Source organism: Mytilus galloprovincialis, chromosome 7 (assembly GCF_965363235.1).
Source record: "Mytilus galloprovincialis chromosome 7, xbMytGall1.hap1.1, whole genome shotgun sequence".
Classification (NCBI taxonomy): Eukaryota; Metazoa; Mollusca; class Bivalvia; order Mytilida; family Mytilidae; genus Mytilus; species Mytilus galloprovincialis.
In genome coordinates, this window is record NC_134844.1 from 30,864,913 (window position 1) to 30,888,410 (window position 23,498).

Sequence of the window (23,498 nt, forward strand, 5' to 3'; positions counted from 1 at the left end):
AATTGTTAAAAATTGACTTTAAAGGACAATAACTCCTTAGGGGGTCAATTGACCATTTTGGTCATGTTGACTTATGTTTAGGTCTTACTTTGCTGTACATTATTGCTGTTTACAGTTTATCTCTATCTATAATAATATTCAAGATAATAACAAAAAACGGCAAAATTTCCTTAAAATTACCAAATTAGGGGCAGCAACCCAACAACCGGTTGTCGGATCCATCTGAAAATTTCAGGGCAGATAGATCTTGACATGATAAACAATTTAACTGCGTCAGATTTGCTCTAAATGCTTTGGTTTTTGAGTTATAAGCCAAAAACTGCATTTTACCCCTATGTACTATTTTTAGCCATGGTGGCCATCTTGGTTGGTTGGCTGGGTCACTGGACACATTTTTTAACTAGATACCCCAATGATGATTGTGGCCAAGTTCGATTTAATTTGGCCCAGTAGTTTCAGAGGAGAAGATTTTTGTCAAAGTTAATGACGACGACGACGACGACGGACACCGGACGCAAAGTGATGAGAAAAGCTCACTTGGCCCTTCGGACCAGGTGAGCTAAAAAAGGCTTTTTATAGGTTTCAATTTTAAAGGAAAATCTGTTGTAAAAATGATAGCTGTGCTCAAGTGCACTTTTTATATAAATGTGCAACTCTGTCATCAGTTTCTATCTAAAACACTGTTCAGCCTCTATGTTTTGGACAAACATTAATAAATTTCATCTGCTTTTATAAATTCTTAAAAATTAGATTTTGATGGAAAATATCATGAATAAAAAGTTCTGTTCTTTTAATTCATGTACATTCACTTTCATGCAATGCTGCAAAAAATATCTGAAATAATTATAGGAGCTACTCTTTATTAATCATCCCATTAGTCAACAAAAAATCATATAATTTTCTTGTTTTGTTAACATCAATTTTGATCAAACTTCTAGCCTGTCCAAGTTTTAAACATCCATTTTTCTTGCACTCATTAATCAGGGAATCACGAAATTCTATATAAGCCTCTGGAACCAATCTAATATTAGCGCAGATCTCTTGTTCTGTTTCTCCTAGTTTTTCATAACCTGGTAAACTAGAAATGTCTAATGGAGGTGCTGTTTTCCGAGGAGCATTTGGTAACACAACTAAGCCTCCTTTTGACATATTGTCTAGCACAGCTTGCCTTTGAAGCCATGTTTGACAAGAAGTTTCATCTTTTAAATGTGATAATAGGTCTACCATAAGATGTCTTTTAGATTTCACTACATTTCTCCTTGAGTTAAGGATGTGATACATTTTACTCTGCTGCATAGAGGTCATGCCATTTTCTCTTCTGCTCTGAAGTTTCTTGATATCATGTTTTAATTCTCTCTCATAATGTATGGCCTCAATATATTTACAATATTCATCAGGTGACACCAATGTTATGAATACTCTCAACTTGTCAATAAGGTCCTTGATGGTGTAATTGTATCTACGGCTGGCCACTTGTACTTTTGGTATGTTGATCAGACCATAATCTCTGACAATTTTTTTCCTTTTCCATCTCTCTTTCATGCAATCGTAATACACATCCAGAACTCCCAACTGCATTTTACTATCTTCATCCTCCTCATCAAAATCTAAATGTTTGATTTCCAGTTCCATGAAGTTGTCATATTCTATTGTGAAATCACCTCTTCCAGCCATATACCCACTGAGGTCGTTGTTTTCTGGGTAGCGTGGAGGGTCGTCACACAATTTATATACGATTGGCTGAGGATAAACAGTCCTCTCTGCCTCTTTAAAGTGAGGTAAGTCCTCATGAGGTTTATCAATGAAATATTTATTGTAATGATTTTGACATTCTGACTGACTTTTTGTCCGTAGCCTGTGAGCTACATCTGACCAGTTGCCATAGCCACAGTCTGACATGATGTCAAGTAACGTTGTTTCTTCCTCTGCCGTCCATGTCTGTTCAAACAGCGGAAAATCTGTTCTACAAACAGTGTAGGGATGATCGTTTTGATGAACACCAAATATAACTCCTTTAGAGAAGCAATGAACACAGATAGTCATGGAGTGACATACTTCAGCTTTACATACAATGTATGGCTTTCTTAGTTCACATTTACAATTCATACAATAGTGTTCCTCCTCCATTTCAATGTTTGTTCAATAGTTCAGTATAATATCAAATTTTTTAAAGTTTTCTTAAATTCATTGTGAAAAATGTCTAAGAATTACTATGAGATAATTTTGGTCCTCCATCATGATAGTTGCCTGTTATTGAAGCACCACTGAAGTCAAAACCAGGATTCTGTAAAATAATAAAACAATATTGTGCTATAAGTGTTCAATTTACTTAATTTTCTAATAAGGTCAACTTACAGTGTTGTCTTCTTTTCATTATAGTTTTTGGAAATTGGAAATAATAACTCTCAGGAATTTTTCTCAACAATCTTAAATTGAACTAGATACCTTATTAAACTCTCAGATGTAAAATTTAAGACCACAGTGCAAAAATTTCTAAAAAGCATGCTTTTCTTACTAAAAGTACATGGTAAAAACTTTTCAGCTGTTTTCTGATTTTTTAGTCAAAATCATGATTTAAGGATAATAGCTCGAGCTAGCTCCTATACGTTGTTTCCAATGTAGGTATCAATAGTAGAGCTATAATAGTATTATAAAAGGGGTACACAGTTATTTTCTATAACGATTTAATGCAAAATTAACATTCAGATTCTTTTGTTTTGATAAAAAGAGAATTGAATTTTTCACTTTAAAATATCAAATATTGACAGAATAAAAAAATGCTTAAAATTTTGGTTTTATCATGTTTATTAGAAACTTTCATATGATTATAATTATGTTTTTATCAAATTTAACTAAATACTGACAAAGTAGACAAAACCTTACCCTGTTTTTGCTTTAATGAAGAAAATCTCCAAATTCTCCCTGAAATGGAGATATAAACTTGTTTTTAAAGTAATTAAAAATATATATTTATTAGCTAAAAATAAGGTCAATGAAGTAAAGACTGCCATTCAGTTCTCAAAATCCAAACATATTTTTTTATATGTTTTATACTGTGTACATCATGTTACTTTAAAATTCTATATCAAGAAACCAAAATGTTTACAATATTTTGTATCCGTATTGATTGATTGTTCTTTTCTTATTGTCCAGTTACACATATTTCATGTTTATATTCCATTATTATTGAATTACATTATGTTCATTTTAAAAACACATTTCATTGGAGAGCAGACAACATTATTAGTAACTTAACTTTACTAGTTCCTTTTTTGATTATATAATTTAGAATATGTTGGCATGAAGAGAATAAATAAAACTCTACTTGGTATTTAGCGAAAGTAATCAGTTTTATCAATTTAAGGACAAGTCTTCTACAATTTGTACTTAATTCTATTTTAAAAGTCAATAATTCCTTATTTTCAATTCCATCCTGTTTTCATGGTTTTTAACACTGAATTTATTTTTTGGCATTAAAATATTAGCAATCATTAAATAATTACTGTAATTCATTATTTTGTTTAAAATTTCTAAATTTAGATCCAATTATTTTTTAATATAGTCCTAATGTAAATTCATAATTATTGTGATGATTTTATTAATTGTGAAAAATGCTGCAGTATCAGATTTACATTACAGAAAACTTGCATTCGTAATTCCAGTAGTGATCTACATCTCCCTTATAAATTTTTAGCAATCACATTTACATTTAACATGTTTGCCAGCAGTCAAATTTTGGCAATAATATATGTATGCAACATTAATTTCTGAATTAACAGTATATACAATTGTATTGAAGATGAGGATTGAGTAACATATACATAGCTATATAAGGGTTGGGGGCCTCAATGGCCGAGTGTAATCACTAGTCAGTCAACACTGAGGTTGTGAGTTCGAATCCCGCTCGTGTGGGTGCACTCGATTTCAATCTTAATTGACTAGGATTGTCAGTTTTCCTTTCAAAGGTCTGTGGTTTTCTTCTGGCACTCTGGCTTCTTCCACCGAAAATAAAAACTGGGTGCCATGAAATAGCCTAAGTCTAGAGCTTAAAAGTGGCGTTAAAACACCAAAAATCAAATATTAGGGTCTGAATGGGGTTTACAAAACAGGGAATAATTGGCAAAATGTGCAGAATACTGGGCAAATAGAAGAAAAGAGAAAAATAGGCAAAAAAAATAAAAATAAAGAATATTGGGGTTTGAATATAAAGAATTGAGAATACTAGGGTTTTAAAATATAAAGAATCAAGAATAATGTCATAATAGATAAAAGAAGAAAATGGTATAAAAATAAATGAATAATGAAATGAAAGACCCCTGATTCAGACCCTAAAATATACCAAAACTTATATTCTAAATGAAATAGACACAGTAAGTTCAGAGTAGCTAATGAATATCAGTTCAGAGGTAAATCAAATTACTGATAAAAAAATTTGAAATTTATAATACAAAAATTGAGAATGGAAACGGGGAATGTGTCAAAGCGACAACAACCTGACCATAGAGCAGACAACAGTCAAAGGCCACCTATTGGTCTTCAATGTAGCGATAAACTCCCGCACCCAGAGGCGTCCTTCAGCTGGCCCCTAAACAAATATTTATGCTAGTTCAGTGATAATGGAAGTCATACTAAACTCCGAATTATACACAAGAAACTAAAATTAAAAATGTATACATTTATCATGTTTATAGTCTAATTGAATATATCATGCATACTTAACAGGATATTTTTTGCCGACATTTTGAGAATCCAATTTGTAAGAATCTGCTTTACCTCGTTCTGAAATTTTTCCAAAGTTAATTTCTGTTCCATCTGATCAAAGGTAGAGGGATCTGCTTCATATTGTGATTTTAACAATGACTTCCAACAGTTGCCAGCAGTACTATGGACCTTTGGTAAACAGATTCTTATCAACTTCTTATCTTCTGTAAACATATATGTACATTGTCAGTTTGAATTAAATCAACAAACCTTCAATTGAAACCTGCAAACCAGAACAAAACAAATGCTGATGAAAATTCCCTGTAACATACTGTTTCACTTATCATGACAATTCAATATTACATAAATATTATGAGATTAATATCAAATGAAATGTGATATAAGAATATATGACACGTATGTTTTCTTTATTCTCTTTTGAGTTAGTCAGTTTTATATTATTGATCGCACATTTTTTATCATATATTAAAATATGAAGATGTGGTATAACTGCCGATGAGAAAACTTTCCACAGGAGACCAAATGAAATAGAAGATATAAGCTATAGGTCACAGTACAGTCTTTAACAAAGAGAAAAACCCATACCCCATAATTAACTTTAAAACCCCTAAATGACAAATTTATGTAAAACAATTCAAACAAGAAAAAATAAAGGCCTGATTGATGAACAAACTAAAAATAAAAGTGCTTGATGCCTTATATAAAGATGCATTTCTGATATGTACAAAATGATTTACAAAGTCCCTTGCCAATACTCAAACTATTAAAAAAAATATACCTAATGTCCACACAGCTTCATCAGCATGCACAGCTTTATACAAATCTCCCTGCAAATATAGAAAAGATACATTGCATCAACTAAAGGAACATGTAGTAAATAAATTATTTCAGAAAAAATATTCAAACATTAAGAAGTGGATTTAATAAAATGATAAAAGGGACAACAGTAGTGAATATCTTAGCAAAAGCTGGTGCAACTGGTATATATATCAGTTTGTACGATTAATCAGAGGCTTTGAGGAACCTGTATGGCTGGCCTTGCATTTTAAATGATTTATGTACATAACTTAATGTAGTCCTGAGTCTGGGTACTAGTTATTTTATGTTTGATCCTGGGAGGTAGAGGTTTAATTTAGATCCTTGTAATTTTTCATGTTTTGCTTAAATTCAGGTTTACATGTAAATCAGGCTGTTGGTTTGCTTGTTTGAATTGTTTCAGTTTTGTCATGTTTTGAACTTTTATAGCTGACTATATGTCTATGATATAATATCAGTTACACTCATTGTTGAATGCCATACGGGTGACCTATAGTTGCTTTACCATCATATCCATAACATATCATTTTGATTAAGGTAGATAGTAGTATCATTGGATATCATTCTATAGCTCTTTTTCATACTTTTGTCTAGCTACAAAAATGTATGGGGTTTAACTTCCAATGAGACAGCTCTTCACAAGAGACCAAATGACACAGAAATTAACAAGTCTTTTCTTGAACTGAATTTTAATGTGCGTATTGTTATGCGTTTACTTTTCTACATTGGCTAGAGGTATCGGGGGAGGGTTGAGATCTCATTTAAACATGTTTAACCTTGCCACAATTTTGCGCCTGTCCCAAGTCAGGAGCCTCTGGCCTTTGTTAGTCTTGTATGATTTTTAATTTTAGTTTCTTCTGTATAATTCGGAGTTGAGTATGACGTCCATTGTCACTGTACTAGTATATATATTTTTTAAGGGGCCAGCTGAAGACCGCCTCCGGTTGCGGGAGTTTCTTGCTACATTGAAGACCCATTGGTGGGCTTTGGCTGTTGTCTGCTCTATGGTCAGGTCGTTGTCGCTTTGACACATTCCCCATTTCCTTTCTCAATTTTAAGTCTACATGTACAACTGTGTCAGAGAATCACAAAGAAAACTAACAATATACTATATAAACAAGGAATTTCTTAGAAACAGACAGTAAAACTTTTGCAAAGATTTACTTTTTATTGGAATTGAAGGTAGGCATACCTCTGCACTAAAAAAAGGTCATGGTGATCCCTGAAAATGGCAAGTTTTCCTAAATTGAGGATGTCATAAAGTGATGATGTCATGTTCCCACAACATATTCAATTAATAGACAACTAAGTGTTTTCCTATTGTAATTAGATCTACTGATCAAACAGAATGGAGTTTTTACAAAGAAAGTAAAACAATTTTTTCTGATCATTATCAGCAGTATGTATTTTTTATGCAAGGCTTCTGTCATTGAATAGATGACGGTAACTGGATCTTGAAAAGTAGGGATCAAGAGTATCTGGTCTGTACATGGACTGAGGATAATGTTTTTGTATCTACAATATATATATAACAACAGGCATCATAGTTTATGTCAACCATTAATATTCTAACTGTTGATGCTTTTTACTGGAAGGTATCAAACAGTCATTTTCAGCTACCATTTAGTGTCAAATTGGTTAAAAATTTTCTGTGATTCATCATATATTCTTATTGTGATTCGTCAAATCTCAAAGAATTATAGTTATCTGATTCTTTTTGGAAAGAAAGTAACGATATTCTTCAAAATCAGTTGATTTTTTTATTGTCTACTAGCTATAGAAAGTGTACATTTTATCCTCATGCACCAAATTTTACAGCTGAGGGCCTGGTCACAACAGATAGTACAATTTTTTGTTGTGGAAGATCTATAAAATAGTTTTCACGGCACTGTCTTGTAAAAAGTCAAAAAAATATTTCGATCTGCTAAGACATGTCCATGATGGTTCAACGATGGATCCATGACAGAAAAAAAAATTGTTGTAATTGTAATGTCCTGGGTCTGTCGCAAGTCGTTCATGCGACAGTTGTACAACAATCAAGAGTTGTTTGGGGCTTTTATTCAGGTTTTCATGTCACGGTATGCACATGTTGCTGTCATGTAACTGTCTCGCCACTGTCGTACATGGATGACTGTCGCGCAACAGTCATGGGTCACTCACAAGTTTGACTCCAACTCAGCAACTCTCAGCAAAAGCTCTTGAAACATGCCAGGCTCCATTTCCATGAATCCAACAAAATCACTGTCAGATTCCCACTCCAACTCTTGTATCAGTGTACTACATGTATACTGCCCAAACATCAGGTGCTGTTCTGTCCATGGCTTAACCCACCAACGTCAGGCATTTTTATGGTTCCTATACTGTTCACAGGCTCGAATCAACGCTAACAGGACTATATTTTGCTCTTGTTGGAGTCCTGTATGGCTTCTACATGTATTCAGCAGGGCCAAGTGTAATCGTTCTGGTGGAAAAGCCTTCCTCTTTTAATGGTAGACGGTATGTTTTTCAAACATTCATTCCCACCAAATTGTATTCTACTAAATAAAATGAAAATATGTTGCATGACGAACGTAACAATTGTTCCACTGTCGTGGGACAGACAATCAATGTTGTGCGAGAATCATACAAAATTTGGTATTCATTAGACAATCATGCAACTGTATCACGACAGTCGTACCACTGTGGTAAGATACTCTTACGACAGCCACAAGACAGTGACACAAACACAGGCACTTGTTTCTATCCATAGGAAGGTCGACTATCCATATAAATAAGTGCCTGTGTACACAAACAGACAAAAAAGGTGCATGTCCAATTTTGTCACACGACAGTGCCACGATGCTTAAAATATCGTTTTACTGTTGTACGACAATCACAGATTACCAGCGATTTGACCAAATTTCATGTTGTGGCGCTGCATAGACATGATATACATGATATATGTGTTCTGGGTTTCATTGTGACGTCTTTAGCCAAGAATTTTTACAATAATTCGTCATATGGGACAATATGTAAAACGTTAGACTGAATAATGACTAATGAAAAATCTAAATACAATCAGAATATTAATATTCACTTGGTTCTAAGATAAAAATAATTACACTGAACAATTCTTTCCCTGAGACAACCACTTTAATTGTTTTGGTTTGTATGTTAATTGATATTTCTTTACATTTAGTGCCTTCTGGCACTAATACTTCTACAAATACGTCTTCTACAGTTTGCAACCACTTTCCCCAAGGCGTATTACAAGGAATAATTTCACTTTTCTCATCAAAATTTGCCATTTCTTGCCATAACTCTCAAGTAAAGTGTTCATTTACTTATTTTTAATTTTTTGTTGTCCTTTATAATACCGAAGCTTTGAAAAAGCCTATTGTGCGATAAATTAATGAAAAGAATGAAAAATATTTTATTTTTATTAGAATAGTATTGTTCTCACAAAAAAGTATTATAAATATCAACAAAACAGATGTAAACATGATTGTTGATTTCACGGTTTTAGTATTTTCCGGAATTTTAATCGTGGTCTTTCCTACTAAATTTGGACGACTGAACATGTGTCTCTTGATTTCATCATCAAAATAATATATTTAGCACTGATTTAAGAGATTTGCCATCCTTGGTTACAAACCAGGTTTATTCAGCTGCCTAAGGTAAAGGTAACTTCATTGGGAAAACTATCCATGTTCATATGCAACCGGTCTAAATAAAAATATTTTGTAAGCGGATGGGGATGTCAAGCCGATTATTCTTTTACCATAATTTCTTTATATCTCAAATTCTGATTTATGAGGTTTAAATTATACTATACTATTCTCTTTTGTCTGTGATGTATATTGTTCATCCGAGCTGCTCACAGGTACACTACTTAACAACTCCAGAGTTACTCAAAAACCACCTGGCCAGTACTCTAGTTCAAATTTTTTTTTTTATCAGTACCTCGAATGACCGAATAACACTGTTATTATCCGAATAACACTTGTAATGACTGAATAACACTTGAAATTTTAATATTAGCACATTTTGGTGACTTTTAAACATTGATTATTAATTAGTAGTAAATTATCGATGTATTTTGTAACTTAAACATGATTTACAGTAAGCAGATAAGTTCATAAAAAACTTAAAAAATTTAGTAGGTAGATCTGATATGGTGACCACGGAAATCACAATGGCCGCCAAGTTCGATGTACACACTAAATTTAAAATGATCTTTATGAACTTATCTGCTTTCTGTAAATCTTTTTTAACTTAAGTTATTAAATACATCGATAAGATATTATTATTCAATAATCAATTTTTAAAAGTCACCAAAATGTGCTAATATCAAAATTTCAAGTGTTATTCGGTCATTACAAGTGTTATTCGGATAATAACAGTGTTATTCGGTCATTCGTGTTACCCTAGTTCAATTGTACTATGACGTCCAATGGCTGTTACTTGCCAGACTAGCTGGGGCCATTTGATGGTCTCAAACAGATGCTCTACTGCATTACTTCTGGATCCAACTGATGGCATTTGATCCGCACTAATCGGGCCTCAATTTATTAATTTTTCATTTATCTCTTTATTTATGTAAGTGTGACGAAAAAGTTTACGTTTGGTACTTGAACTAAAGTATGTATTCTTGTGGTTGTGTTGTGTTGTTGGGTGTCTAAGTTTCACTCGTACAAGGAACGGCTAATGCCAATTATACTCTTCAACAGGGTTACCATTGAAATCTACTGGTAGCGTGATTAAGGGAATCCTGGTCACATTAATAAATAGATGAATCCTGATGTAGTCTGAACGAAGTCTTGTAAGTGAACATAAACACGAAGTCGAATAAAAGTTCAACACTGTATTACTAAAATCAAACGACTATAACAAAGTTACAAGTATAACACAAAGTAGTTAGTACATCTAACTTCAGGCTCAACAATACGGTTCTCATCTCTACTACATTAATGTTACTGTCCTTCATTATAAATTCTCTCTCCTCTCTTATCTCACGCTCTTTCTCTCTTTTATATGACCCCTACAAGCCTGTATACAAATATAGACTACTAGGGCAACCGGGCTCCGTGTAGTTCGTGCTCAGGAAGTCCGGGTGCTCCAGTGATCCGGGCTCCTAATGCTCTGTGCTCCTTACATAAATTTACTAGGGCACCATATGCAAATTATTAGGGCTCACTAGTCAAACAAAGAAATCTAAATATAACTCTTAATTAATATAATCTCTAATGATCTCTTACTGTATTAAATGGCTATGTGTGAAAATACAGATGTATGTAAACCTGATACAATCAGATAACACGCTGGACCTAACATCTGAAAATGTTACAGTAAGTTTCATCTACATGTACCTGTCACCCTTTTTTTCCTCATATTAGAACAGTTTTCACAGTGACCCATTAATTCAGGCGTTTTATTCAAGCAAAAATTAAATTATTGAAATGGGAAAAGCTTTGAGGTTCCACAGCCCCAGATTGTCTGGTAAAACAAACAATGGATGTCAGAGTTGTCTCTGACTAGCTAGTACCTTACATGTGACCCAGACATTTATCATGACATATATCGTCAATAATACCTGCCAGGCAATTAAATTTTGTCAAATACGCATCTGATTATATCGGCACCTGGTCATATCAGCACCCAGTGACTATTGTTGAATATGTTGCAGAGTTCAACAAGTTAGAATTTGAAAAGAACATAATGTCATCACATGGTCATAAATAAAAGTGGAAAAGTTAATTTTAAATATATCCCTTAGATATTGGTAACCAGGTTAGGTTAAGAAGTACATAGTTGTCACATAAATTTAGAAAATATATTTATTATTTCAGCATGGACAGTGCTAGTGCTGGTCAACAACAGGTTGAAAGAAAGAGTACAGCTAAGCTAGATGAAATACTCAGTATTGAAAAACAAGTTCAGGAGAAATGGAATCAACAGCATGTGTTTGAGGAAGATGCACCCTCAGATCCTAAGTAAATATTATATATACAGTAGATATACATGTTGACTGATATGTTTTGTTGTCAGTTTTGCTTATCATCTTGAACATTAATAATACGTGTATGTATAAGGAGATGGAGACAACTCTTCGCAACAAACAAAATGACACAGAAATTAACCATTTTAGGTCACCGTATGGCCTTCAACATGTTCAAGAATGAGCAAAGCCCATACCACATAGTCCGCTTTAAAAAGCCTTGAAATGACAAATGTAAAACAATTCAAATGAGAAAATAACGGACAAATTTATATTTAAAAAGTTTGTAAGGGTTCCATAGAACCCAGTGTCTCACCTACCTTTGCTGTTAATGGTAAGCTCAACAAAAATGAGGAAAAAAATGATAAAAAATTCCACTTGATACTATCTTTTGATTGTAGGAACATTCTGTCCAAGTTTAGTAAAAATCGAGGATACATGTAGTTTATGAATCTATTAAATGTTTCGAAAACTTTAACTGCAGACATTATGTAATGTTAACCAATGTTAACTGGAAGAAAAACTAAGTCCATTTATAAGTAAAATACAGAAAAACAGGTACAAAATTTCCTTCTAGATACTAGCTTTTGATCCTTTAAGAAAGTTATGAAAATTTTTAAAAATTTAACCACAGAGTGAATGTAAATTTCCTGGCAGAAAAACGAAGTTCATTTATAAGTAAAATACAGAAAAACAGGAAATTTATGTTTACAAAATTTACTTCTGGAAACTATCTTATGATCATAAACAAGCTTCTGTCCAAGTTTGGTACAAATCCAGAATAGTTTAAGAAAGCTATTAAAATTTCAGAGTGGATGTTTGTGGATGCCGACGACAGAATGTAGGATTGCTATGAATTTTTTGACAAAAGTCAAAGGCTCAACAAAAATGAAAGAAAAATGAACATGTTTGAATGGTTTTACACTAGTCATTTTTAGGCCCCTTTACAGTTTACTGTTTTGTGTGAGCCAAGGCTCCGTGTTGAAGACCATATATTGACTTATAATGATTTACTTTTACAAATTTTGACTTGGATGGAAAGTTGTCTCATTGGCACTCAAACCTCATCTTCTTATATCAATTCAACACAGCAACAAACATCAACCACTGAATACAGGCTCCATCCATGTACAGTGAATGAATGTTATAGACAAACCACTGAATACAGGCTCCATCCATGTACAGTGAATGAATGTTATAGACAAACCACAGAGTACAGGCTCCATCCATGTACAGTGAATGAATGTTATAGACAAACCACTGAATACAGGCTCCATCCATTTTACAGTGAATGAATGTTATAGACAAACCACAGAGTACAGGCTCCATCCATGTACAGTGAATGAATGTTATAGACAAACCACTGAATACAGGCTCCATCCATTTTACAGTGAATGAATGTTATAGACAAACCACTGAATACAGGCTCCATCCATTTTACAGTGAATGAATGTTATAGACAAACCACTGAATACAGGCTCCATCCATGTACAATGAATGTTATAGACAAACCACTGAGTAGAGGCTCCATCCATGTACAGTGAATGAATGTTATAGACAACCACTGAATACAGGCTCCATCCATGTACAATGAATGTTATAGACACACCACTGAATACAGGCTCCATCCATGTACAGTGAATGAATGTTATAAACAAAACACTGCAGAAATATATTAACGAGGTCACATACAATCTTTATATGGCCAGTGACTAACAACTTTACTTGCAAGGCTTATATGGTCAGTGACTATACAAAAATACTATGTAGTTTATATGATCAATTGATTTTGACTGTTGATGTAGCACAGTTGCAATATAGATATTTTTATATAACTATAAAATACAAAAGTTGTTTTAGAGTGCTCCTTCTTATATTAACATTGATAACAATATATTGATATCTTTTCAGGCAGCCCAAGTATATGGTTACATTTCCTTATCCTTATATGAATGGAACACTACATTTAGGACACACTTTTTCTTTATCGAAATGTGAGGTAAAGTAATAAACTTTAAAAGCTGACTATGCAGTAGTTTTTTTTTCTTATGGTTGAAGAAAGTACTGTGACCAACAGTTGTCAATTTCTGTTCGATATGGTCACCTGTGGAGAGTTGTCTTATTGGCAAACATACCACATCTTCTTAGTTTTATATTACCTAGATTTGAGTATTTTTATTTTTATGTTTTTTTTTTGGATGTAAAGATGGCATTATGAATGAATCCATGTTAATTAGAGATGCAAGGTTTACCTCAATAGGTACACACAAGAGTGTAAGACAATTACAGTTCAAAATATAATGTCTTCAACAGTAGATAAAATGTCAATCTCTAAATTGTCCGGAATTGAAGAAAAATGTTATTGATTTATTTTATATAGTTTAATTGATTTATATAATAAAATAGATTTATATAGTTTAGGAGTTCAATACATGACTATGTGAGAATATCACCTTTTTGAACTATTTAAATAACCTGAATAATGTGAATTATTGTAAAAAAAAACTTGACTTTGAGAAGAGACTTTGAATTTAAGATCAATAAGACTGGTTGTAGATATTTTTCTTTAGTATAACAATAGCGTTTGAAAACCAATACAGCCGATTGCATTTAGTGTGTAGGTAAAGGTAATATCTTTGGTTAGCTTGCTTGCTAGCTGAAACCTGAATTCATTATAAGTTAGGTATACTACCCTCCTTTCGAAGTAGCCTAGTCCTACAGACATATAGATTGGTTATCTGTTGGAATAGTCTCCTCTTATCGTAGAGTAGTTTACCTAACCTAATAATGACTTTAGGGTTCAGCTAGCAAGCAAGCTAAACAAAGATTTTACCTTTACCTACACACTTAATGCAATCGACTGTAACTGTGTACATGGTGTACATTGAGTAATAAAATACACAATGTTTCTTATAGCTATAGGAAAAAATAACATTTGTACAAATAAGCCATTTTGTTTATTTCTAAAATTAATAATTTTGAATGTTTTGCAGTTTGCTGTTGGATATCAGAGGATGCAAGGAAAGAAATGTCTATTCCCATTTGGATTACATTGTACTGGAATGCCCATCAAGGTATGATGTTTACTGCAATCAGTTAATCAAATCAGGACATGCTTTTCAGACATCTAATAACTGATCTGTAAAGGTAGAAAATATTTAAACCAGTGATTATGACATCACTTGTCATTTCATTATTTACAGAACAATTTTCAAAATAAAAAAATATTTTGAAAAATTTTGTCACTAAAAAAAAAAGATTTTGTTTAAAATTTTACCTCGCATGTTCATGACATTGACAGAAATGTGAAAACTGTAGAGAACTAATTAGAAAAATAGTTTTACTAAAAATCTGTTGAAAATATTAAATTAAGACAATGAACTGATGATCTGAATAAATTCATGATGCCTGTTTTCGTTGGTAATTGCTCATTTTGATTTATAATATAATATGAATTAATAGAGTTCTTAGATAATCATCTACGAGGCAGAAACCCTACATCTCAAGTTGTTCTAAAACAAGAAACACAGTGGCAAGCATGCTACTACATGACCATAAATGCTGATATTAAAAAGGGACATCAAAAGTTTAAAAAATTGTTTCAATAATGGATATTAACAAATCTTTACAGGCTTGTGCTGATAAGCTGACAAGAGAGATTGCTGATTTTGGATATCCACCTCAGTTTCCACCAGAAGAGGAAGAAGAAAAAGAGGAGGTCTCGGATGTTATAATAAAAGACAAGTCAAAGGGTAAAAAGGTGAGTGATGTCGGCTGATTCAGTATAAAAAAAATTGGAAAACCCTTGCAATAATTCTTTTAGTGTGCAGTAGGTGGCAAACCTTAGTCACTCACCTTATTTTCCTGTGTCAGTTCAAATTTCTGTCCATCAGCATGGTTGAACTCTTAGTCTATCTCTACCTTGGAAACTTATATTTTGTACATTTTGTTAACTTGCTCCTGACCTTAATATGCATGAAATATTTCCAAATGGAAGTAAAGTTAGCTACAGCATATCAATATTTATGTCAGAAACTGCTAACCACAGTAAATGTATAGACAGATATCAAAATTAAACTATGAAAAGTATAGTAGAAATATAAAAAACTGGAAATAATTTGTCTGAAGTGTATATGTAAAGGTTGCTGGGCAAAACATTTTAAGCATTAATGGGAAAAAGTCTAGAGAGTAATAAATTATAAGGGAACACTTGAATATGTGAGAAGTGAGCATCCTTAATCAGAAATCTGAAATTAAGCATTTGATACTGATCTTATAAGAGGCATTTCTTTCTAACCAAAATTTTGTAAACGTTGTGTCGCGTTTGTTGTTGTTTTCTAAACACTACAAAAGTAGAAACAAACACATCGTGTAATAAGTCTTTGCTGACCCTGTTTGAACTTTCATTAATGCATGGACATGTTGTTGGTAAACAGACTTTTTACAAACATATAAAAAAAAAATACTTTGTTTAATTAGGTTGAAGTTAGAAACAAATGTAGCATCTGTACTAAAAAAGGGCAGACGCATTTTTAGCGTTTGCATAGTTTGTCAAAGTTTATGCAAACTTTGCAAACGTATGCTTGAAAGAAATGATCAAAACATGTGCGCGCTTAGCTGTTTGCATCCAGTGTTTTCCTTTTTTCACTAAGGTAAGGTGGGTGTTTTAAAAAAATAACTTGCAACCGGGTGGGTTTTTTTTTTAAATGTCCAACCTTTTTTAATTTACTGTGGGTGCACGTGGGGGTCACAGAAATAAAGATTAGTATAATATTCACATTTTATCAAATAATGGAGTTGAACAAACATAAATAGAAGTAGTCATATTAGTTGTCAAATATTCTTTGATTTTATTTTTTCCAAAATTTATCTCTTTTATCTCTTCTTTCATTTACAATTTTATGCATCAGCATGGATTTAAGGCCTTTCGATCCAGGTTTCTGTTCTGTTTCTTGCTTTTGTGCCGTATTTTTGGCACACAGAACAGTAGTATCCTTCCTCTGTGACTATAAGTCATTTGAAGTCTTGCTCATATTTGTCTTCACTTGCGTGTCTTTTCCGTTGTTTGGTTGATTTTTGTTCAATTTCCACAACTTCAACATTACTATCAATTTTATTTAACTTATTTGGTCTGGTATTTTCTTTATCATCATCGTCATCTTCCTTTCTTTCCCCCCGATTGATTAGTCTTTAGTCTTTAGTATGCGTCATCTTGACACTGATTTTCTCATATGTACTTTGGTCACTTGCGCGTTTGGATACATTAATCACGTTTGTATTTTCTCTTTGTACTTTCACTTTAATTTAGGTAGGCGCTGTTGATACTGATTTATAAAAACAAATGATCAAATCTTCTAGTATCGTCTATAAACTCGGACACTGCATATTGTATGTCTGCACTGGCTTCTGTGTTAAGTAATTCTTCTAGATCTAGATTAAGTGTTCCTGTTTTGAAATATATTGACTGGCGGAGTTTTTCTCTATCCAAACTGTAATTGTCACAAGATAATAAAAAATGTTCTACAGATTCTATTTCTCCGCAAGTACATTTGTTGTCTTCTACATGTCTGTTAATAAAATGTTGATACCCCTTTAGTTTGGAGTATCCTGATCTGAGACTGTTTAGTATATTGAAGTGTTTTTTTGATGGGAAGTCTAGTTTGATTCTTTTTGATGCATCTGGGTGGTGATTGATTAATGAAAACATTGAAATTTGACGATTGGACGCCATCTTTGTCAATGAAAACAAGGCTGGATTAGTATTCAAATTTTAACGGTACGGAACTGAAAAAAATCCGGATTTTGAAAAAAAAGCCGACCACCTCCTAAAATCGAAAGGTGGTCGGCTTTCAAAAGAAGGTGGTCGGCACACCCGGCTTAAATGCCGAATAGAAAACACTGGGCATCGTTTGTGTTAGAAAGAAATGCGGCCAAAGTAAATCTTTAAATTTCTGTGAAAATTTATCGGTTTAAAACTGGCAATATATAGATCTAACTTTCATTCAATTATTATTTCGATATTACTGTAAAATTTTGCATTTTTTAGAGCAAGGTGAAGGCCAAAACTGGAGGGTTAAAATACCAATGGCAGATCATGGCCGCCATGGGATTTAAAGATGAAGAAATCAAACCATTCTGTGATGTTCAGCATTGGCTGGAATATTTTCCACCTAAAGCTAAAAGTGATCTGATTAAAATGGGACTGAAGGTATGTACTAATCTTCCAAACTTATTCCAAGCATAATCTCATGTGTTAAAGATTTTAGGATACACTACTAAAGGGGTTGTTTACAATTAGATACAAGATATACCTTCACATTGTTAAGACTTGATGAACTATTCATTGTTATTATACCGCAATTTACCGTATGAAAACACTTTAAAAAGGTGGGGTATTCTGTTTTTACCTCTGTCTGTCTGTCTGTCCGTCCATCATTCCATCCGTCCAATGAAAATTTTTCGTCACAATTTTCTGGGAACTACATAAGGATTTCTAAAATTTGGTTTCAGGGTTTATATAAGTCAGCTATACAGTGTGATGTGTTTTCAGATACATCACTCAACACTTTCATATTTTTATGCTATTAAAATTATCCAGTTGCTGGGGGGTATAATCAGTGACTGGAGTTTCACTTTTTTCAAACAGAAATTAATTGACCTTCTTATCAAAGATGGATAAGGGCAATTGCAGTGAGGATATACAAGTTCTGTATAGCGGGTTGTTTTTGCGGGTGTTAAATTTTCTTTTTTTCCATTGAATAAGGTATACAAAATATTTTGGGGATTAAAAACTTTAATCAATAGCTTTGCATGTGCTCTTTTAAATTGGCATCATTTATTTTGGCTATTTTGTTCTCTATGTGAAAATTTGCACCCCTCGAAAATAACCTGCTATACTGTTTTTTGATGTGAAAAGGCATCACAAATGACATTACATTGAGAAGTTTTTTTTTCCAAATGACCAAATATCAATTGTTTTTCATACATGCTAAAACACAAGTTGACAAATTTCAGTATTTAATGAAACCAAAAGAAAGGTTTGGCGAATAAGTTTGGAATTGGAATAGCCATAGAGTGGCAATGAATAAAAAAAATACTCTCTGTATAAAAGTCCATTGTTGTTTTTACAGGCAGATTGGAGAAGAACATTTATTACCACTGATGTCAATCCATTCTATGATTCTTTTGTCCGCTGGCAGTTTATAAGACTGAAGGAAAGAAACAAAATCAAGTTTGGAAAAAGGTAACAGAAAAACAAGTTCCTTTATATTGGACATGAAGAAAGAGAACAATACATCATTGAGGGGCGTAAAGGGGGGTATCAGCACGTTGATCTTATTACCGATTTTAAAAAACACTGAATAACAAACCTTTTTCACGGCTGCACTTGAAATAAAAATGGCAAAACATGTTGCACAAAAATAACCCTTTATAACCCTCATCATTTTGAATGTTTTTTTAAATATTAAATCAGAAACATAACATAGTATTACAGAGCTCTTGTAATTATATTGGTGTCTTTGGTTGATACAGGTGTAATTTGAAATAGCCATTTGAAATTCTCTCTATATTTCTAGGCACACCATATTTTCACCTAAGGATGGACAACCTTGTATGGACCATGACAGAAGCACAGGGGAGGTAAGTTGTAACAAAGAGATACAGTTGATTCTTTATAAGTTGTCAGGTTTTTAATTTTATGGATTATTATCGAAAAGTTAAAAACGGTTTTAAGTGTTATGATATAGATAAGTTTGACTTGAAAAGTAATAGGCAAAACACAATTATCAATTTATTTGTCTATTGAAGCTGAGAATATGTCATTTGAAGCTGAGAATATGTCATTTGAAGCTGAGAATATGTCATCTTTGTTCAATTTGTAAAGTTTGAAGTGTAATGAGTCTCTGAAGGTGGTACTAGCTAAAAGTGGTCAAATTGGAAGCCGAAGGGACAATCTACATCATTCAAGCATTAAAGATAAAGAAAATAACTATTTTATGTAATTTAATTTATCTTTATTTTTCCAGGGTGTTGGTCCACAAGAATATACACTGATAAAACTTAAAGTATTAGAACCATACCCATCTAAATTCAGGTAAGCATGTCCTTCCCATACTCAGAAACAAAATTTTTTTACATACATTTCTTTTAAAAGAGTAAAATAAAATATGAAAATGTGCATGATATTTTTGTCGAGCCTGCAACTTTTGTTGCAGAAAGCTCGACATAGGGATAGTGATCCGGCGGCGGCGGCGGCGGCTACGGCGGCTACGGCGGCGGTGTTAGCTAACTTCTTAAAAGCTTTATATTTTAGAAGGTGGAAGACCTGGATGCTTCATACTTTGTATATAGATGCCTCATGTTACGAAGTTTCCGTCAGTCACATGTCCAATGTCCTTGACCTCATTTTCATGGTTCAGTGATCACTTGAAAAAAAAATTCAGATTTTTTGTAATGTTGAATTCTCTCTTATTATAAGTAATAGGATAACTATATTTGATATGTGTGTACCTTGAAAGGTCCTCATGTCTGTCAGACAGTTTTCACTTGACCTCGACCTCATTTCATGGATCAGTGAACAAGGTTAAGTTTTGGTGGTCAAGTCCATATCTCAGATACTACAAGCAATAGGGCTAGTATATTCGGTGTATGGAAGGACTGCAAGGTGTACATGTCCAACTGGCAGGTGTCATCTGACCTTGACCTCATTTTCATGGTTCAGTTGTTATAGTTAAATTTTTGTGTTTTGGTCTTTTTTCTCATACTATATGCAATAGGTCTACTATATTTGTTGTATGGAATGATTGTAAGGTGTACCTATCTAGCGGGCAGATGTCATGTGACCTTGACCTCATTTTCATGGTTCAGTGGTCAAAGTTAAGTTTTTGAGTTTTGGTCTTTTTATCTAAAACTATATGCCATAGGTCATCTATATTTGGTGTATGGAAATATTTTATGATCTTTATGTCAGTCGCGCAGGTTTTATTTGACCGTGACCTCATTTTCACGGTTCATTGCACAGTGTTAAGTTTTTGTGTTTTGGTCTATTTTTCTTAAACTGTAAGTAATAGGTCAACTATATATGTTGTATAGAAGCATTGTTAGCTGGACATGTCTGCCTGGCATGGTTCATCTGACCGTGACCTCATTTTCAAGATTCATTGGTCTTTGTTTAGTTATCTTGATTAATGTTAAGTTTATGTGACAGTTGTATTAAAGCTTAGCTTTATACTTAGGACTATCAACATAATATCAATGATTAGTATAGAAGGCGAGACATTTCAGCGTGTGCACTCTTGTTTGAACTAGTAAGCAATTATTTGAATTCACTTTCATGCTGTTTTTTCGTCGTATATTGCTATCACGTTGGCGTCGTCGTCTGCGTCATCGTCTGTGTCGTCGTTGTCCGAATACTTTTAGTTTTCGCACTCTAACTTTAGTAAAAATGAATAGAAATCTATGAAATTTTAACACAAGGTTTATGACCACAAAAGGAAGGTTGGGATTGATTTTGGGAGTTTTTATCCCAACATTTTAGGAATTAGGGGCCAAAAAGGGGCCCAAGTAAGCATTATTCTTGGTTTTCGCACCATAACTTTAGTTAAAGTAAATAGAAATCTATAAAATTTAAACACAAGGTTTATGACCACTAAAGGAAGGTTGGGTTTGATTTTGGGAGTTTTGGTCCCAACAGTTTAGGAATAAGGGGCCCAAAGGGTCCAAAATTGAACTTAGTTTGATTTCATCAAAAATTGAATAATTGGGTTTTTTGATATGCCGAATTTAACTGTGTATGTAGATTCTTAATTTTTGGTCCCGTTTTCAAATTGGTCTACATTAAGGTCCAAAGGGTCCAAAATTAAACTAAGTTTGGTTTTGACAAAAATTGAATCCTTGGGGTTCTTTGATATGCTGAATTTAAAAATGTACTTAGATTTTTTATTATTGGCCCAGTTTTCAAGTTGGTCCAAATCGGGTCCAAATTAAACTTTGTTTGATTTCATCAAAAATTGAATAATTGGGGTTCTTTGATATGCCAAATCTTACTGTGTATGTAGATTCTTAATTTTTAGTCCCGTTTTCAAATTGGTCTACATTAAAGTCCAAAGGGTCCAAAATTAAACTAAGTTTAATTTTAACAAAAATTGAATTTTTGAGCTTTTTTGATATGCTGAATCTAAACATGTACTTAGATTTTTGATTAACAGCCCAGTTTTCAAGTTGGTTCAAATCAGGATCCAAAATTATTATATTAAGTATTGTGCAATAGCAAGAAATTTTCAATTGCACAGTATTCAGCAATAGCAAGAAATCTTCAATTGCACAGTATTGTGCAATAGCAAGAAATTTTCAATTGCACAGTATTGCGCAACAGCCAAAATCTTCAATTGCACAGTATTGTGCAATAGCAAATATTTTCAATTGCACAGTATTGCTCAATAGCAAGAAATATCTAATTGCACAATATTGTGCAATAGCAAGAAATTTTCAATTGATTGGAGTTATCTTTCTTTGTCCAGAATAGTAGTTGAATCAACTTAAATCATTGTTTTATACAATATACAATGTATATTCACTTTTACTACCAACTGATAAATTAAAACAATCTTTACCATTCAGTGATAACAAGCACCTTTTGTTACATTTTAATATTTTATGATGTATTTAAATGAGTAGTTATTGTTGCAAACTCCATTAGAAATTTGAATTGAAATCAGTTTTGGAAAAAGGGAAAGGGGGATGTGAAAAAAAAATGGGGGGGTTTAAATTTTTCTCATTTCAGATTTCATAAATAAAAAGAAAATTTCTTCAAACATTTTTTTGAGAGGATTAATATTCAACAGCATAGTGAATTGCTCAAAGGAAAAAAAAGGATTTTAAGTTCATTAGACCACATTCATTCTGTGTCAGAAACCTATGCTGTGTCAACTATTTAATCACAATCCAAATTTAGTGCTGAATACAGCTTGAATGTTGTGTCCATACTTGTTGTGGTGTGTAATCAACTAAAATAAGACTTAACATGCAGGGCAGTTGATCCCTTTCATCTTACATCAATGTAAACAGCTTGAATTGCTTCAGCTGTCTCAATGGTCTATATTCCTCAATTTTATGTCTGCAACATAATATTAGAAGAATGACATGTGGTATGATTGCCAATAAGAAAACTATCCACCAGATATTTCCAATAAGGCAACTATCCACCAGAGATATAATGCAACTACCCTGGCATATATAGGCTATGGTACAACCTCCAACAGAGGTCAAAATCCATACTGTATAGTCAGCAATAAAAACCCTGACATAATGAAATGTGATGTGATTCAAATGTGAAAATCAAGTACCTAATTAATGCTAAAACTGGCAACACTTGTTTAGCTGTTTTCCTGTTCATAAAGGTGGACAATGATGCTGGCAAAAATATAGAGCTTTGTATAGTTTGAATAAATTATTCATGGTTGTTCTCTACATCAAGTTACAATCAATGAGTTGCCTGTGCCTATACAATAAAAATTTAAATCAACCTTCCAGTTGAAATAGTTGGTTGAGTACTGTTGAAGATATACAAAATAAATGCAATGAAAGATTGATACACATACAAAAATCAATTAACTAAATTTTGGTAGCAAATATAATCAACTTTCATGTTTTAACAATTTTTCTTTCAGTAAGCTGAAAGGAAAGAAAATATTTCTAGTAGCAGCTACTCTCAGACCAGAAACCATGTTTGGACAGACAAACATCTGGGTCAGACCTGACATGAAGTATATAGCCCATGAACTGAAGAATGGTGATGTGTTTGTTTGTACCAGAAGGTCAGCCAGAAATATGGCCTATCAGGGTTTTACAAAGGAAGATGGAAAGATTAATGTTCTAGTAGAGTTGGTGGGACAGGTAATAAAATTGAACAAAGTAATGAAAAGGTTATTATTTAATGGTATATATGTATCTATACAAAGGACAAAATTGAGTGAAGTATTAT

At 32.9% G+C, this 23,498-nt stretch overlaps 3 protein-coding genes across 5 annotated transcripts in view; 1 reads left to right on the forward strand and 2 right to left on the reverse strand.

Moving 5' to 3' along the window:
• Positions 1–773: 773 nt before the first annotated feature.
• LOC143082743 (transcriptional adapter 2-alpha-like) lies at positions 774–2,127 on the reverse strand. The gene has a single exon (XM_076258580.1). It carries the CDS (start codon positions 2,125–2,127, stop codon positions 853–855), a length of 1,275 nt encoding a protein of 424 aa, XP_076114695.1. The 3' UTR covers positions 774–852.
• LOC143082744 (nudC domain-containing protein 2-like) lies at positions 1,974–8,862 on the reverse strand. 2 transcript variants are annotated; one of them, XM_076258582.1, is made up of 5 exons: positions 8,640–8,862; positions 5,501–5,549; positions 4,774–4,925; positions 2,884–2,922; positions 1,974–2,284 (listed from the first exon to the last, which is right to left on the reverse strand). In XM_076258582.1, the coding sequence occupies exons 1-4, from the start codon at positions 8,823–8,825 to the stop codon at positions 2,896–2,898; spliced, it is 414 nt and encodes a 137-aa protein (XP_076114697.1). In that variant the 5' UTR covers positions 8,826–8,862; the 3' UTR covers positions 1,974–2,284; positions 2,884–2,895. The 2 variants fall into 2 exon arrangements, with proteins under 2 accessions (XP_076114697.1, XP_076114696.1); XM_076258581.1 differs by lacking the exon at positions 2,884–2,922 and having other exon boundaries at positions 2,201–2,284.
• Positions 8,863–9,066: 204 nt separating this feature from the next.
• Positions 9,067–23,498, forward strand: part of LOC143082749 (leucine--tRNA ligase, cytoplasmic-like) — a 33,909-nt gene continuing 19,477 nt past the window's right edge. The window contains exons 1-10 of one of the 2 annotated variants that reach the window (XM_076258590.1): positions 9,067–9,194; positions 11,367–11,510; positions 13,427–13,514; positions 14,509–14,589; positions 15,147–15,275; positions 17,562–17,723; positions 18,646–18,758; positions 19,093–19,156; positions 19,543–19,610; positions 23,185–23,410. In XM_076258590.1, coding sequence (XP_076114705.1) covers positions 11,368–11,510; positions 13,427–13,514; positions 14,509–14,589; positions 15,147–15,275; positions 17,562–17,723; positions 18,646–18,758; positions 19,093–19,156; positions 19,543–19,610; positions 23,185–23,410 — 1,074 coding nt within the window. In that variant the 5' untranslated portion in view covers positions 9,067–9,194; position 11,367. Of the gene's footprint in view, positions 9,201–11,366; positions 11,511–13,426; positions 13,515–14,508; positions 14,590–15,146; positions 15,276–17,561; positions 17,724–18,645; positions 18,759–19,092; positions 19,157–19,542; positions 19,611–23,184; positions 23,411–23,498 lie in introns of both variants that reach the window. The other variant, XM_076258591.1, reaches the window with a different exon arrangement.

Excerpts from the sequence above, each read along its gene's own strand:
- LOC143082743 (XM_076258580.1), bottom strand. The coding sequence starts at position 2,127 with ATGGAGGAGGAACACTATTGTATGAATTGTAAATGTGAACTAAGAAAG.
- LOC143082744 (XM_076258581.1), bottom strand. The coding sequence starts at position 8,825 with ATGGCAAATTTTGATGAGAAAAGTGAAATTATTCCTTGTAATACGCCT. Across the intron at positions 5,550-8,639 it reads CAGGGAAAGAATTGTTCAGT|GGAGATTTGTATAAAGCTGT; the intron begins GTAATTATTTTT and ends CTATATTTGCAG. Across the intron at positions 4,926-5,500 it reads TGAAGCTGTGTGGACATTAG|AAGATAAGAAGTTGATAAGA; the intron begins GTATATTTTTTT and ends ATATGTTTACAG.